The sequence below is a fragment of the Micropterus salmoides genome, unplaced genomic scaffold (genome assembly GCF_014851395.1).
Source record: "Micropterus salmoides isolate LMB-PRFRI ecotype aquatic unplaced genomic scaffold, ASM1485139v1 Ms_hic_scaffold_16, whole genome shotgun sequence".
NCBI classification, from domain to species: domain Eukaryota; kingdom Metazoa; phylum Chordata; class Actinopteri; order Centrarchiformes; family Centrarchidae; genus Micropterus; species Micropterus salmoides.
This window is the reverse complement of record NW_024040707.1, coordinates 14670445-14688136: the sequence shown is the minus strand read 5'-3', so window position 1 is coordinate 14688136 and position 17692 is coordinate 14670445. Positions and strand designations below refer to the sequence as shown.

Genomic DNA, 17692 nt, shown 5'->3' with positions numbered 1-17692 from the left:
CATCAAATCAATTGCAGCTAAGACCCATCACACAAACACTGAGCAAAAAGCTTTTTTTTTTTCACACCACCCTACTCAATGCACTCCAGTCACAAATACCTAGAATATCCTGCACAAATAGAGTTGTAAGCCACTGCCCTGAGTTTTGGGGTGCATAACTGACTGAACTCTATAGATATTTGAAGAGAAGTAAATATAATGCAATGACAAATAATAAGCTGAATATACAACATACTGATATTCAGACAAAAGTAAAGCCATAATGAATATAAGAAAGAAATTTTCATAAATCAAATCAGTGTGTGTTGTGTATATTTTCTAGAAATGTAATCAAGGACTGTATAACATTGCCTCTGTCTAATAAATGCCAGGAAAGTACAATCGTTCCTTAAATATACCTGTACTTGCTGATTTTTTTGGCCACTTGGGGTCAGCTGAAAAAAAGCTATCAAAAAAATTAACGTCACCTTTAAAGTTGATATGGCTAACCTGTTAGCATACAGTTGCCTGTTGTTCAGACATCCAGTAGATACCTTTTTATTTTTCACCACCTGATGAATGTAAGTCCAATGTTCACTCTGACTTTAGCTCTCGGTTGTTCTCCACCAACTCCTGAGGAAAATATCATGCTCTTTAGCCGCTAACGCTAAATACTCCACTATGTTCACTCACCAGACATCTCAAGCTAGTCTTCCTATCTGGTTCTGGGCAGGTAGCTAGCATGCAGCTGATTTATCAGATCTTTTTGTTGTTGCTGAAAACAGGTGACTGGGCTAGAGGCTGATGAGAACAGTGAACCAAAACATTTAAGTTGTTGGCCATTAAACCTGCATTGCCCAATCATATTTCTTGGGCTTATCACTATTAGCACTGGTGGGAAGTAGCTAACTAAGCACACTGACTCCAATTTTCAGGCAATTCCCTTATTGTACTTACACTACTTCGCAGAGGCATATTATATTTTCATTTCACTACATTTATTTTACAGCTGTAGATACTAATTACCTTTCAGATTAAGTTATTACATTAAACAACACGACGAGCTTATGAAATATACTTGTTCTTGGCTTGCAACCCTTTAAGAAAAGCAATGTCTAATCATTATCATGTTTCAAATGTCTATGAGTAGTTAGCAGTTCCACCAGAGACATCCCCCCTGATGATTTAATTTAAATAACAGCTAAAGGCACAAAGAGGTACCATTATCCAATATTTCACTAAAACAGCAAAGATTGCAGAAAAGTCCAAGAAGTTAATAGACTATAAACTTGTGTCACAGAACTTTGTTATTTCTTATTAATACCCCATTAATCATCTCACAACACCCCAGATTTATCTGGTTACCCATGTTTGGGCCCGACCTGGAGGTTGGGATAGACCTACAACTAAACAACCTAACCATATATGAAGTAGTTAAAACCAGACACACCTTATCCAACACTGTAACAGTAAAACACTGTTTATGCATGTCATAAATAATGCTATACCACTCACAGGGGCCATTTTTCAGAACCAGTACTTTTACTGTTAATACTTTAAGTACATTTTGATGATAAGTAGGATTTTAAATAATGGGAATGCCATTAGTTTAGCAGGTATTTGGTGATAAATAGTGTTGGACACCAGTGGAATAAGCTTGAGCAATCACCAGAGTTATAACAACATGAATATTTGTACCAAATTTCATTGCAAACGTTTCAAATGTTGTTGAGACTTTCACTGAAAACCACAAATGTGAACCTCATGGTCGTGCTAGAGGAAATGTCAGACAATCACCAAAGTCATAAAGACTCTCACCTGCAAACAATGAATGTCTTAGCAAATTCTGTGCCTCTCCATCCATGGTTGACAATATATTTTACTAAAATCCGTAAATGTCAACCTGCTGATGACACTAGAGGAAAAGTCAGGGGATCACCAAAGTTATCCTCTGGGGACCATGAATATATGTTTAAAATGTCATGGCAATCCATCCTCTTTTTGTTGAGATATTTCAGTCTGGACCATAGTGGTAGGCCATCTGACATTGCCTCCCTAGAGCCGGAGCAAAAACATTGTACCATAAAGTACATTATTGAGTGTCACTGACACTATAAGACATTGTAGATAGGGTACATGTATTGTCTCTGACAGTAAAGGTCTTATTAATGGAAATGATATAGAGCCAAATTTCATCAGAGTTCATTGTTGTCTTTTAATGGACAAGTGTGACAGATAATAACAAGGGAAGCACTTACCACATGATACAATAAAGCTGGTAGGAAAAATGACACAAGCTGAACACAGAGGAAGAATGAAAAAACAAGGGGATGTTGTAGAAAAGTGGTCATGAGCAACAATATAAAATCATAAAATTCTTTGAATCATTGTGCCTGTCAACTCTTATAATATCCAGCTACTCACTGAAGCACATAACAACCCCAGAGAGACATTGAGCCAGAATATTGCCTCCATCATGCTGAATGGCTTCGATCTGGGAGTATCACTAAATGCTTTTTGTTTGTTTGTAATGAAATGTGATAGATCTATACATTTGATTAATGAGGCATTCTGCAATGTGCCCCATAGTGACTGAGACCAGAATCCTGTTGGACAGCTCAGACATCCAGCTGCTTCACACTGCTTTGAAAACACAGAAAAATGGCTGGTGCTCGTATTCCATGTAGAGGTATGATAAACAGCCTGTAGTCTGGTTTGCAGTGGTCCACATTTATTTTTGTCTTTTTTTGGGAAGCAGGCAGCCTTCCTCCTAAAAAAGACCTGCAGTATAGCATAGCCGGCTGGTGGACTGAATGCTGTGTGTGCTTCTCGAGAACATATTCCAAGCAAAGTGTCCACTTAGAATGAAATAAGGGTTTGTGTCGGGTTGGTGACACTGGGCCTCAACTGAGCTTGTGGTTGTTGCAGTGTCTGAAAGATGTGTATGTATCTGCCACAGCTGGATGCTTCCACTCCAGCCTGATGACTGTTTGACAGTTCGGTAATAGCCCCTGTTGACAGTCAAAGCAACCCTCCACTAGCAAAAGCAATTCAACGTGTGTTATTCAGAGTTAAACTCCCCTTTCACAGTAATTAGATTCTTGAATAAGATGATTTTGAATCCCTCGGAGCCCAGCCGAACAATTAATCTGGGAAGGAAAGTGCATGCTTTAATTGAAGCCTGATGGAGTGTTTTCCTTTGGAGAAGGGCATCTTTTAAAGCATCAAGGGCTCCTTCCTTTACATCTGGGTAATTTGTCAGAGCGGTTCAGGATAATTTGCAGACAGACTGAGCCATATAGACCTGCACCTTTCTGTGGAGCCTGGAAATGCTGATGTTATTTTCAAGTGTAATTGTTAGGATTATCTATTCATGTGTAAATGTTAAAACAAATGAAACATGCTGTGCTTTTAATACCTCGTGTTTTTTTTTTCTAAATACAGTGTTGAGGCCTCCCATTATCCGTAAAGTACTTGCTGTCACAAGGTTAAAATAAAATGCTGGATACCAAATGGCATCAGGATACTAACTTGACTCATTCTAACTCCGGCATGCTGCCTACACTGAGGCTGATTCCCTAAATCAGCAGTGTGCTTACGTAACAAGGGTCACCAGCGGACCCTCTGTGCAATAGAAAGCCCTTAATGAAATGCTCACATCATGTCCTCTAACCTGTCTGCTAATCATATCAGAAACAATAATTCCCAACCCAGCTGTGTGTTCTGTGTCAGAGAGCGGAACCAGATTAGAGGGATTTAAAAACACTGATATTGACAAAGTATCTGTTTTTTTATCCTCGTGGTAATCTCCTAACCTAACCTCATAACCTAGACCCACCTTTTAAACACCGTGTAACGTCTCTAGTACAGGGCCTCTGAAAAACAGCGGATCATGAGAGACTCAAACGTGATACATGGTGTTACATCACACGGGCACATAACGTCATGTTACATAATCTTTTCTCAGGAATTTGAATCTTTCTTACCAAAGTGAAAACATATCAAGTCAGGAGCAGTGTGATTAAAAAGAGCGGTGCATCACAATACAGTGCTCTCTTAGTCTAACAGATTTTTGCTTAATCCCTGAGAGTTTAATAGTGATGAAACTGCTGTCAAAAGAGCTAGCCTGTCCCAGTTTCAGGCACGGCTGCCCATTTGATTTTAGATTTCCACTTTTTTTTTGTCTGTGAATTTAGATTCAGGTTGCACAACAAGTGAACAATATTAGTCTCCTCGGGCTTGCAAGGAGTTTCAATGAAGGATTTAGAAATAATCAAAGGCCCAACCTCTAACGACATGCTCTCATTTGTGAGATGTGTGGTTACTGATGTCTTCTCTTTGACATTATATGAAGGATTACATCTAATCCTACTCAGTCTTGATGAAATCCTTAGTCCCATCCATTGTGTGCCTTAATAGTATACTATAATCTCTAAACATTATGGATGTGTGGCCTTAAATAAATTGATTTGTTTCTTTTGAATCTACTCTTTGTTTCATCCGGTTTTAAACATCCCATCATCCCCGATCACCCATATGCTGTCTTTGGTCTTTCTTGTCATCGACGTAATGTTCCCATCCCACACACATATGTCCTTTCGTGGCAGTGCATGCAGGTCCATCTTCCACATCTTCTTTCATCTCTGGCGTTGCAGTGTGTAATTCTGTCAAAGCTATACAAAGTTATGCCCCCTCGGGGTTTGCGTCAGAGCTGCTTGAAGTATTTGTCACTTCAGTTCAAATTTTGTGGTTGTGTTTGTTCCGCAGTGTTCAAAGTGCTCAGCTGTGTTTGATCAAAGAGATGCTGTCTTTTGAAGAGCAGTCCAATTGCTGTTTGTTTTTGGTTTGTTGACACTCCTGATTTCTGTACTTCACTATTTGCCAGATAAGCAGAGCGCAGATAGAGAGAGTCATTGTTTTTCGCTGCCAGATTAATGCAACAGGTTTAAATGCGATATGTATATTTATGATGGATCACTGCGGGATGCGCCTCTGTTTTCTGCTAGATAAGGTTTTCAAATGTTTGCTGAAAGCTATGGCCTCTGCACACAAACATACATTGCTTGTCTTGCTATATCTTAATTCCTCTTTTATTATATGATATTAATGGGTTTGCTAAAATTGCCTTCAGGAGTTAGATAAAGTTTTAGGTGCTCCATATTTAAGCTACATTATACGTTACATTCTAAAAGATATGGGCTGTAAGTAAGCCATGCCGGTGCAGTGCAAGTGACTGTCTCCTCCACACTTAAATATGGAGCACCTTAACTCAACTAAGATACGCAGGCTGAACTTACTTCTTGCAGTCAGTTATAATCATAAACTTGCAGCGTTTTTCCGGGGCTTTTAATCCTTGTTAAACACTTTATGTGAAAAGTGAGTCAGATTGATTCTCTGATCCTGCGAGAAATATTCCCCCCTAGTCCTGTACCTGAGTACACAGAGAAGTTATTAGCTGATTTTTAGGGCTGATAATGGCTCTACTGTGATTTAGCAATGTCAGTACACTGAGGGTAATAAACCAAAGTTGAAACTTTCATTTTGGCTACTGGGCCAGATGACAGAGAAGAGCACAATTGGAACAGGAGATATTGTTATATTGTTCAGGAGGCTTTTTAACTGCAGCCGGGAGTCAGGAAAGACACATGATGTTCTTTTTTCCTTTTACAGCGTTAACACTCACTTCTGATTGCATATCGCTGCTAAATCCTGAGTAAGGAGTTTCTGATTTTACCCAGATGTCTTCTGTTTCCACCCCAAAAAAGGAAAAAGAAAGCATCAACTTGCAGGTGTCAGTTCTGCTCCGTCCTCGTGTATCATTGGCTCCATGAATGCTACATGCTTGTTAGTTTGGATTTTGGGCTGGTGTCTTGTAGAAGGGGAGAAAACGGAAGTTAGGTCGCTGGGGTCGTAGGTCGCAATGGGGATATGTGGAGGTTTGGGCTGTTTACAGCAGCTGCTGCGACATGGAGTCAGGTAGAGGTACATGAGGATGAAGACCATGGTCACCAAACAGCCCAGCAACGTGGTGTAGCCGGTGTTGAATGACTCGGCTGCAGGCAGCAGCACGGTCACATTCACCTCACGGGTTGCATTTCGTGCCTGTTTAATATCCACCGCTGTGCACACGTACAGACCTGAGTCATTGACCTTGGCTGCTTGGATCTCCAAGGTACCATTAGCAAACAGGGTCATTAGCATGTCATTTATGCTGGCCTGGGTTATGTACCCCTTGCTGGGGGAGAGCCATGTAAATGAAAGTTCTGTGCTACTCAGGGATGTTTGGCAGTCTAGACGCACTCTTTCCCCCTCTGAAACCACCACGCTGGAGAGGAGCACGGTCACTGGCTGTGAGACTGCTTTTTCCACCGTGCAGTTGTGGAAAAAACGGGTGTGTCGCAGGAACCGGATGGATGCTTGTGGATCCCCATAGATGGTGCAAGTGTGCTCATCCGTAAAATCCTTCAGAGAGTCATAACCCCTCAGATCCCAGTGCCAGAACACACTGTACATGGAACAGTCACAGATCAGAGAGTTGTTGTGGAGGTACAACCCCCGCTGTACCAACCCCGGCAAAGCTTTCACGTCCTCCCATGGTATACGAGTCATACGATTCGACGAGAGGTCCAGCATGTTCAGGAAAGGATGACTGTGGTCTTGGATGGAGAAGAATGGGAAGTGTGTGATCTGGTTGAGGCTAAAGTAGGCCTTTTTTAAGCTGCTCAGACCGCTCAGCGTGCCGGCCTCCACCTGTGTGATCTTATTATTGAAGAGAAGCAGCTCCTCCAGCCTCCACAGCCCCTGGAAGTAGTGTTGCTCCACCACATGCAGCTTGTTGGAGGACAGGTCGAGGAGCCTGAGGCCGGAGGCATTGTGAAACGCACCATGGCCCAGGGAGCTGACCTGATTGTGGGCCATACGGAGGTTTTCCAGTCTGGGCATCCTCTTGAAGCCACCCGGACCCAACCACGACAAATGGTTGTGGCTGAGGTCGAGGGTGACAGAGAAGGAGGGCAGGGAATGAGGTAGCTTGGCCAGACCACTGGAGCTACAACTCACTGTGTCAGATACACAGAGGCACATGGAGGGACAGGTCTCCTCAGAGCTACGGAGGAGACAGAGCAGAACCAGGAGAGGGCCTGTATACAGTCCAGAGGTCATGCTTCTGAAAGTCAGATCCTTCAAAGTTTTAATCCGTCTGGCGCTCCCTGATCAGATAAGAATCAAATGAGAAACAGCATGATATATTAAAAAGCGACCCACCTGCTGCATTTAGCCGTTCAACAGACGCATAATATGACTTCAGGGTTAATGTCATACAGGAGCACTCAGTAACTCTGACAGAAGAAAGAAAAATGGTTCAAATGTAGTAGCCACACTTTTTGCTTTTGAACAAATACTCTTCTCTATGTACACAGAAATAATACACATTGTTTTTGGTATAGAACACGACAAAACACAGAAAATATTCACCTGTGAGAAGTTTGAATTAGAGAATCTTGGCAATTAGTTTCTTTTAAAAAATGACAAAAATTATTAATCTGATTATCTAAATAGTTGCCAGTCAGTTTAAAGAATCAAGTGATTACTGAGACTCCAAATTTTTGTTGACTTAGTAGGAAACTTTTAAACACATTAAGAGAGCTTAGTGTTTAAAAGTCATACACTCCGAGGGAGATACTTCACCTTAAAAAGATGTTTCTTCTCAGTAAGTGTCAGGTGACGTGAAGTTGAACATTTTTTCTCAAATCAGTTCAAACCGATTTCCCGCTGCTGACTTGTAAGTCTGTATGAATTTGAAGGCAGAAAGGGGAAAAGTTCATACCACTTCAAGACGAGTGAGCACTTTGGCTCACGTAGTTAATCCTATTCTCCACCCACCCCCCACCCCCACCCCAAAAAAGAAGGAAAAAACAGAAATCCAAAGAAAACTGCTTAGCGACAACATGAGACTCCAACTTTCCTGCGCCTTTTCTCTTTCAAAGTTGTGTCCCATCAATGAATACCCACAACACTGCTGTCTAATCCTTATCTTCTTCTCAGATCCTCCTCCCGAGGCGCTCGAGGAATAATGCTTTTCCCTTTCTCCTCAGCCAAATTTAAGGTCCCCCCAACCGGCTTCCTCCTCATCCCAAATGAGAGTGCCGCTCAACAAACATCCTCCAGTGCTTTTGCAGTGTATAGCAAACAGCACAGAGCTCACTTAATCTCCCACAATCCCCTCCTCCCTCTCTGTGTCATTTAGAGACCAGCCTTGTATCTCCCTCTCTCATCATTCAGTAATGGTGCTGGTGGCTGCCCTTGCCGCTCTCTTTCTTCTTTTTCTTTCTTTCACCCTCTTGCAAAAACATCAGTTTTCTCACAATATTCTATTAATATTCTATTCCATTAAATGTTTAGGGTTTAGCTTACTGACAGATTTGTGGCACTTTTCTCATGAATGTTACATGTGATATGTGGTAACCTTTCCACTAATAATCCCAGAGGACTGAAACTTAGCCTTCCCTATATTGTATATCATTTTTGTGGTCGGTATTCTTATTGTGTTGTTTTTGTGAGTCCCTGAATTTTGCACATCCTGTCCGTCCCTTTTCATCTCTCTGCGTATTTTGTCAGCTTCTGTGCTGAAAGCCCTTCTGACTGTGCAGGTCCGTTCTTACCTGCGCGCCGCCATACCTTGTCATTTCTATGTCAGTGGTTTTGAGCTGATGGATATGGCCTGCCCCCTGCCCCGCACACGCACACACATTCACGCACAATTCTCTCTCTCTAAGTGCCTTAATCAGTACATCCCCTCCTTTCTTCCCGAGCCCCTGACATCCCTCCTTCCCCTTGGCTGTGGGTTTGACTGGATATATGCTGTCCAGGCTGCTTGGTCATGGTGGTCCTGACAGCTCCGATTTCTGTCACAGTGAATTAGCTTTGCCTCCCAGCAGCCACCTCCTCACTGCTACCCCCAACCCTCCACCCCCTCCCTATAAGTGCTTGGGGCTTTGACAGACTCCCACTCACTCACTCTGCGGAGGCACATAGCCGATTCCCCGTGGATTCAGGCTCGCTGGATGGGGTTCACTTCTCTAAAGGTGGGCTAAAAGGAGCAGATGCAAAGTCCACAGGATGCAGGAAAATGAAGGGGAATGTGATGTGGAAGGCTTCAGTCTGAGATCAGTTTAGAATATTCCTCCTCAGTGTTTAAGTATAGGATTAAGGGTAAAGAAAACACATTTGGATGTATTTGTGTTGAAATGAACAAGCTATCACCATCTTTGGCATTGTGGCATTGCACACAATCTTGTCCCAAGGCTAGTCATCAGCTTGGCTGGAACATGTAAGAAATATATACGCCCACACATGTACATTTGAGATATGTTAGAAAATGATTCTAAACAGGCCCTCCTTGTAGGTGTAGGTGGCTTATATCATGGCTCAAATGGCCTCACAGTAATTTGTGTTTTCCTTCTGTAAAGAAAACCTTCGTCCAAATAGCCTTTTAAATATTCATGTTTCATTGATTGTTTTAAGGCATTATGTAACACTCCTGTTCCAATCATGTATGTAGTGTGTCTAAGTCCCCAATTGTAAATGGATCACATAAGACCTATAAACCAGCGTGTTCATCTGCATAAGCTGGTAATGATTCATGGTGTGCAGAGAAGAATATGAGCATATGAGGCAGTTAAATAATGTGTATCATCATGCCAGCATGATGTCAGTGGCTGCATTTGTTTTTAGCTACAGTATAATTGTGCAGGGGAACATGCTCTTTTTCAGGCTGGCCTTGTTTTGCTGCTGTTGACATAACTTGAACATTTTGGTGCCTCATTATTTTCGGTATTGACTTTCATTCTGTAAAGGATCCGTCCTTTTCGAGTGCTATCATTTGTCTTCGTCCCCTGAGATTAATTCAATCAAAGCATGAACAGGTAAACAATACAATGAGATATTGAGTTTCTGAGCTTGACGTATCCACTTAAATTGTAAGACAATTATCTTTTGCATTTTTTCCTGCTGATTGCGTCTCATTATACAGTAATAATCTGTGTCGTTTCAACAGAATAAGGTCCTCTGGAATTATTAACACCTTCTTAATCCACTCATTTGTGATTGAAAATCTTTCTGTGAATCTCTATTTGTTTCTTCATGTTCCTGTATGTGTTGTCAAACTGGACAGAGTGGCTCCAGCCTGCTGTTCTGTAAAATCCCTAATCTAATCAGTATCTTTCTATAAAGCTGCTTTGCAAATCCCGCCTTCTTCTTCCCATGTATTTGACTCAGCGTATGCAAAAAAAAAAAGTCCTGTCAAATCAGCCAGGTTCAGGGTGGACCTCAAAGCTTCAACCCTGACCCTGATACACCCTGCCCCCAGCAGAAAGTGATTTTCTCTTTAACATCTGCCGCAGTGGAGAAAGAGGAAAAAAAAGAAACACAACAGCACAGGGAAATGTCTGCTCTTATCTTGCCCTTGAGAAGCAGTGAAGCTCACAAAGAGTCGATAATATAAAGCTATATATTTTCAGATGCAAGGAGAATATTTTTCTGGAACATTAAATCACTGGAATATAGTAATACAGAAATGTATTTAAGACGTCTTTATTTATATAGTATTCTTCCTCAATACTTGGCTCATAACTTGACAAGGAGTCTTGACAATATAACTGACTTAAAACCAACTAGCTGCGTTATATTTTTCTTCAGTAGCATACTGTAATGTGATTTGAAAGACCAATTGAAACGTAAGACAGATAAATAAACAATAGCAAACTCCAAGTTTAATTATTGAATAAATATTTGCAGAAGTGACAAGGCAGGATGAGACACAAGAGCAACCCTGACTGCCACATCAATGCACTGAAATATCCAACATTACTAAATGCAAAACCGGCAGCTGAAGGGTTTCATAGCCTCTGTGTGTCAATTATGAGCCCTTGACTTGGACCTGAACATACACACCTTTGTTCAGTATTTATTCTGCCTTTCAACAGCTTTTTGTTAGCATGGCTGACTGCCAGACTCTCAAATATGAATGAGTCAGTGCCTGGATAAAGATTCGGAGTATTGAGTTTTATTTCTTTTCTCTCCCCGGGTGAATCTGAAGTCTAGATGAGCTCTCTGTTGAAAAGGAGTTTCAGACAGTGCGAGATTGTTTGCTTGTCACAAGGAGCTGCTCAGCCGCTCCATATGCTCTGTATTCATAGTGATTGCAGTGTATTATTTGAGAATGTCTTACTCAAACCCCCCCAAAACCCGGTGAGATAGTGGTTTTATGTGTTGCATAATGGGAGACGCGCACATACAGTGTGCTCTTAGACAACATGAATGTAGCTTCAATCCACTCAACCCATCTGGTGGATGTAGTGTACCGTAAGTGTGAAGAGACAAGCACACCATCTAGTGGTTTAAGAGTCAACTAGAATGGTGAAACATCCAATGCTCTCTTTCCGTTCCCCTGTGACTATAACTGGTGCTACATAAAACAAATACATTTAAAGACAAACTTTAACTTATAGATTAAAAATGATGGAGAACCCTTTAAAAAACCCTATTATGAAACTTAAATACATAGTAGCCATAACTGCATAGTCAGAACTGAAGGCTATCAGTACACACTCTTAAAGGAATAGTTCTTCATTTTGGAAAATATGCTTTAAAAAATCTGATCATATATCGGCCCATGGTGTATCTATTTTTTAAAACATAAACACATAATGTGAACCAACAGTCTTGACACGGATCTCTTTGGTTACTTTTGTTGTTGTTGTTTTTTTTTTAATTGTGACATAAATACATTTTACACTTTTTGCATTTGTAAAGTCAACGTGCCTGTTCTCTCTGGTGGATAGACTAATGGAGACACTAATTCTTAATCACCTGAAATCCACTTTAGCATATTTATACTGCAATTTGTTGTTATCACCTGACACCGACATATCAGCAATACGCAAATTATTTCATATTATTTTATCTTATTGGCTTAGCTCTAGTCTGTATAACAAAATCTGCCTACCAGCTCCTCAATCGTATAACACTGTATCATGTTTGTTTAAGCCATACAAAACCCAAAGTGTAAAAAATGACATGTTGTGGTTTTGTTTGAGTTGCTTGCTGGACTGCTGAAGTGCCTTAAGAATTTCTTGTCTGGGTACACTTGTGATTTTTACACTTCAGTTTTTGTACGGATCAAACAAAGGACAAATAACATAATAATTAGTGAGCTAGTACAGAGGTGTTAGTAGGCAGATTTATTTTACCTTTAAACCCTGCTTCCAGTCTTTATGCTAAGCTAAGCTAACCGGCTGCTATCTGTGGCTTCATATTTAATGGACAGATATGAGAGTGGTGTCGATCTTCTCATCTAACTCTCAAGAAGGTGAACAAACGTATTTCCCAAAATGTCCTATTATTCATCCCACGATTATTTCATTGATTACATTCGTGATAACGTTGACAGTCCCTTGTTCAGGTTTTCAAATCCACCTGATTCACACTGTGTACAGTGGGCAATGACCAGAACCAATTCATTGTAAAATCTTATGTGCTCAGATGTGCAGATGTTTAGCTGCGGCGCCGTCTACCCTTGAGCACAGCAAGCCGGCATAACTCTTGATTATAATGCAAACCCACATCTTCCTGCGTGTCAGTACACAGAGAGCAGCGTGAGGAAAAGAGGGCTCTGGGTATGAACGGTACCCATCTCCTCGGCCTCCATCATCTGCGCTGATAGTGAACGGATTTCAATTAGGACTCACAGGAGTTAATATGATTGCTTGCTGTTTACCCTTTCTTGCTTCCTTTCATGGAAACCAATTATGCGCGGGTAGCACGAGTACTGGACGCTGCTAATGGCTCTGCTTCTCCCTTTGTGTTCACATTACTGAAGGATATGGGTTGTGAAATGAGATCACTACTGACTACTGTGCTATCAGTGATTGTGCTATAAAACATTATGGGCCAGAACATAGTAAATTGTGTGACGTGACTGTGGGGTGTCAGGCTGTCTGCTCTTCCCCTGCTCTTTGATCTGTTATCCTCTCATCTCCTTCCTCTTCTTTTCCCCATATTTGTGCTCTCATGTTACTCTCTTCTGCTCTCATTTCTCCTCTTATTTGCTCATCCACTTAACTGTCCTTTTCCTCCTCCCCTTTGCTTTTTGTCTCCGCTCCTCTCCTCTTATACTCCTCTCCTTTGGTTTATCCTCTTAATTCTTATCTTCCCAGATCACTTTTTTACACCTCTCCTCTCCAGCTTTCATCTCCCGCCCTGTGGTTATAAACACAGACAGGGCATGAGGCAAACCTCTAGCCATTTCTCCTTCCAGATTAATTTTGGTAGATTGACATATCTTAAAAAATCCATTATGTTCTAATCAATAAGGATTAATGCACATAATATAGGGGTTTTATATGAACCACGGCCATAAAATTAATCATTATCTTATTACTCAGGGAATCTGTTGCCCCTATATCATCTGAAATGCATGATCGCATATCTGCATGACCTCATGCATGGCCATGAATGCAGGCAATTGGTTTTACCTCTGCTGTGCAGCTCTGTAAAGAACACGTAAAGTTGAGAGAATCAGCGAATATGACAGGAAGTAGCTGATGTTGGATGATTTATACATGATTTAAACATTATTAAAAAAATCGAAAGCACGTAGAGAAACAGAGTGTCATCTTTCAAAGATGGTAGATGAAAACAGCTTTGTCTTATTCGGGGCAAGTTTATCTGACTGCACTCCACAGTTGAGATAGTGTGATGGATCCTGCAGCCAGCTGTCTTCGCCACCTGAGCCACGTCGCCGTGTCGCTGCTCTCTGCTCAGACAGACAGTCGGGGACATGAGGGGTGATGAGCAGTTAGCAGTTCCATCAAGGATCTCCGGGGCCATCCGTGGAAAATGAAACCATCTCTGAACAGGTAACTCAATTTAACTCGTGGCCGCCTTCTCTGGAGCTACAAGCACAAATACTTTCCCAGCTGATGAGATGAGGTAACAGAGCATGGCCGGAGTCACTGAGTGCAACAGGAGAGGCCCGCTCCTCCCAAATTGCCTGGACATGGTCAAGGGAGGCTTTTCCACCACTTTTACACATGGAGAAGCGGAGACTGAAGAGTAGAAAGGTTCTGGGTTTTCTCTCCTTCCTTTTCAATCAATAAAATAGACTGGCTTTAATCATGGAGCTATTGAGTGCTGAAGCTAGCAAAATGGAGAGTTGGTCTTCTGGAACCATTCCCAACTTTGCCCCTCGCTTCAAAGGCATTTGCCTGCACAGGAGGGAAAAAACTATATTTGGACTGAATCTGTAGCAAAGCCGATCAGGTGCCAAAACTTTCTAAATATATATTTTCAGTTCCATTTTGTGTTCCACGTGTGGAAACGTATTGTCTAAAAAGAGCACCTGTCGGTTTTACTTTTCGCCCCGTGGTGGAAGAAGAACTTATATCCTGTACTTACGTCAAAGTAGCAATACAGAAATGTAAAATTACTCCATTACTAGTAAAAGCCCTGCATTTAAAATCCTGCATTAGTAAAAGTATAATCAGCAAAAAAAGTAAATATTCTCTTCCTCTGTAACTGATATATAATTATATATTACATTATTAGATTGTTCATACCAATGCATCAACCTGCAAGTAGCATTACATAACTTTTTATCTAATCTTTGCTTTTTTGTCAAATATTGGATAATTTCACATTGTTGGGCCTCAAAAAATTATTCAAATGAAACCATCTGAGAAGTTTAAAGGAGAAATCTCTCTTTGGTTAAAATGCTAATATATATCTGAAATGTGACAAGGGGGCCCCAACTGTGCACTGCTTTTTTGTAAGGCGTCACAAGACAAAAAGATTGGGAACCATTGGGATTAATCTCTAATCAATGTATCTTTTAAGCACTCATTCATTTTTTATGTAAAAAATGTTTTAAATGTATCTTCATTTGTAAAGAACCTCGTAACTATAGCTGTCTGCTGTTGTGGATTAAAAAGTGCAATATTTCCCTCTGAAATGTAATGTAGTAGAAGTATAAAATGGAAATACTCAAGTAAAGTACATGTACCCCAAAATGGTACTTAAGTACCCTCAGCAGCATTTAATTAGGAATCAGAAATGGGTTAAGTTACATGTATGGGTCACATTAACAATGAAATGGATCTTCACATTTTGACAATTATTATATATAGTGTAGCTTCACAGAGAAGGAGGTGTCACTCTCACACCATTCATTAGAAATCACTCTTATTAGACCATTTCATTATTGTTCTCCAGTTAAATTATATAACGATCACGTTGACCTTCCACAATCCTGCTTAGTAGTCTGAGTTGGTGCTTTCACGCAAGTCATGAAGTTTAATGAGTACAATTTAATATGTGGCTCAATAATGCTATCTTCTTACTCCATTATTAATTACAATAAAAAAGTTATCTCTGTTAATTATTGCTAATGTGTTACAATGAAAATGCCAATGTGGCTTGAAAGCCTCGAGATATTTCAGCTGGATTGATGTATTGTTCGCTTCTGGAAGAACTAAAAATGTCTGCTGTTAAGGTCAGCCGCAACAGCAGATAGACATGGTCTTAGATGTAGTATGCTGTCTTTCAGTAAAATCTGTATGACTCCATTAGAACCCATTAGATGAAACTTTAATGTTCCCTGTGGGCAAATAGGGCCATTACACCTTCATGTAAGGGAGAAGCTCTGAACATATAGCATGTACTGGCACCCTGCATTGACTATAAAGGAGCAGGGGTTGTAATGGGAGGGAAAAAATCCTAATGGTGAAGTCCAAGTTCAAGCCTCTGTCACATTAGCATCTTTCCTGCTAAAGTGTCCTTGAGCAGGATCCTGCATCCCTACCAGCGCCAGATCTGCTGTTCTCTAGCTGAATCTGTAGATATTGGAGCCGTAGAATAAACACAACAAGTGACACGCTTGTGTTAAACACCTGCAGTGATGCTCATTGATTATTCACTAATGCAGACACTAATTCTAGTTGAAAACAAAATGCAAAGGAAAAATGATGTGGTGCCGCCGGTTCTAAAACTGAGCGCAGCAGCCGTATATCATGCCTCTTTCTGTCGGCCGCATGCTGTGAAAGTGAAGCAGAAGAAGAAAAAGAGAATGGGGGGATGGGGGAGGGGGGAGGGGGCACAAAAACAGGATTGAGTGAGACTGATCGTAGCCTGCAGAGGGCAACCATTAAGCTCACCAAATATCATTTTCAGATTTTCAATAAGGTTGCAGCCATCAGATAGTGAATGCAGACAGTGTTGCTACTTCTACTATAGCTGCACCAGGTGCAACATGTTTTTGCAATTCAATCTGGCTGCAAGGCCACAAGGAGGCTTTACTTATTGCTTAGATCCCAGAACAAATCATAAGCCCAACAAATATCAGGGGCTGTGCTGCCTGGGGAGTGGCTGAAGGCTCAGGGGCTTGGATGTGCACTGTTGTTTGAGTGATTACACAATGATTACCACCCGCTGCGTACTGTTGTGCTATGTGTACACCTCGGTACAAGGGCACTTGGGGGATTTACAGTGTTCTTCATTATCAAAATTTAAATTGCTTTGCTGATAAAGTCTATCCAAAATGAAACCATATTCCAATAGATTACACCCCACACCATACCACCACCCCACAAAGCCCCAACACTCATCACAGGCCAAAACTAATGAGAGATAAGAAACTGGAGATAAGGGAATTTGGGCTTGCGGGTTGTTCTTTTGCTTTATTGTATACTAAGCGCTAAAGTAGCAGAAAGGTTATAAAAGACTAAATAGTCTCCATAAGCCAGCGCATATCAACAGAGAGAGCGTTGGTTGGTTTGGATAAAATAAGCGGAGGGGTACCAAAGAATAAAAGTGGGAGCCCATCTGTCAGTGCAGTCTGGCTGAAGTTGGCCCTCGCCTCTCTGTTTTGATTATTTCCTTATCTCTCTCTTACTGGCTGGCGGTGAGTAACAGTGACCCGCTGGATTGCTTCCTAGACCATATTTCTTGGTCTGACTCTGGCATCGCAATCCATTCCTAAATGGATTCATTCTCAAGGCTTAAAATCCCATAAAGCAGCAAAAGAATGACTTAACATATAAGAAAACTTGATAAAATAAACTGCCATGTTGAACAAGTAGCTAACATGCAGCCATGAGGAGGCTAAATGTGAATGGGGTGAAGAATGAATATTGAAGCATCAAATGTTGTGTATTTAACCAAAACTTAAATGGAAAATAAAAACACACACTTGACACCCAGGGCTGGTTTCACAGAGGTAGACTTTGACTATGGCTTAGATCAAACTAATAGTCAGATTTCAGATAGATGTCTAGATACATCTGTTGCACAAAGCTGTTTAGTAACTAAAAAACATGTCTAACTGACCAACTGCATCATACTACTCCCAATAAGAATTCAACAGTTACAAGGGCAACAACAGTTGAGGTATGTAGCAGAGATGAGCTGCTGTGGCTTCTTAATGTGGCAGGGCTCAGTACTCCTACTAACTCTTCAGTCAGTTCTTAGTGCTGTATATATTCTACAGGTTACTGCAGTCTCTGAAAACTCTTTTCCTTCTCATTACTCGCTCCACAACATTTTTAGTAAACCACAAATTATGAGCCACGTTTTAATCTTTTTTATTGTCATTTGGAGCCACTGGTCAGCAGGTGTCACTGATTGTTACCATGGAAACACTGGTCAGCAGGTGTCACTGATT

At 41.0% G+C, this 17692-nt stretch overlaps 2 protein-coding genes across 2 annotated transcripts in view; one reads left to right on the top strand and one right to left on the bottom strand.

Annotated features, from left to right (window-relative positions):
* The first annotated feature begins 2606 nt into the window (after positions 1-2606).
* Positions 2607-17692, top strand: part of LOC119905386 (metabotropic glutamate receptor 7-like) — a 98847-nt gene continuing 83761 nt past the window's right edge. Inside the window, exon 1 of the mRNA XM_038722361.1 lies at positions 2607-2668. The gene's annotated coding sequence lies outside the window, so the exon portion shown is untranslated. The remainder of the gene's footprint in view (positions 2669-17692) is intronic.
* LOC119905121 (amphoterin-induced protein 3-like) lies at positions 5592-7140 on the bottom strand. Its single transcript, XM_038721856.1, has one exon. The coding sequence runs from the start codon at positions 7138-7140 to the stop codon at positions 5758-5760; it is 1383 nt and encodes a 460-aa protein (XP_038577784.1). The 3' UTR covers positions 5592-5757.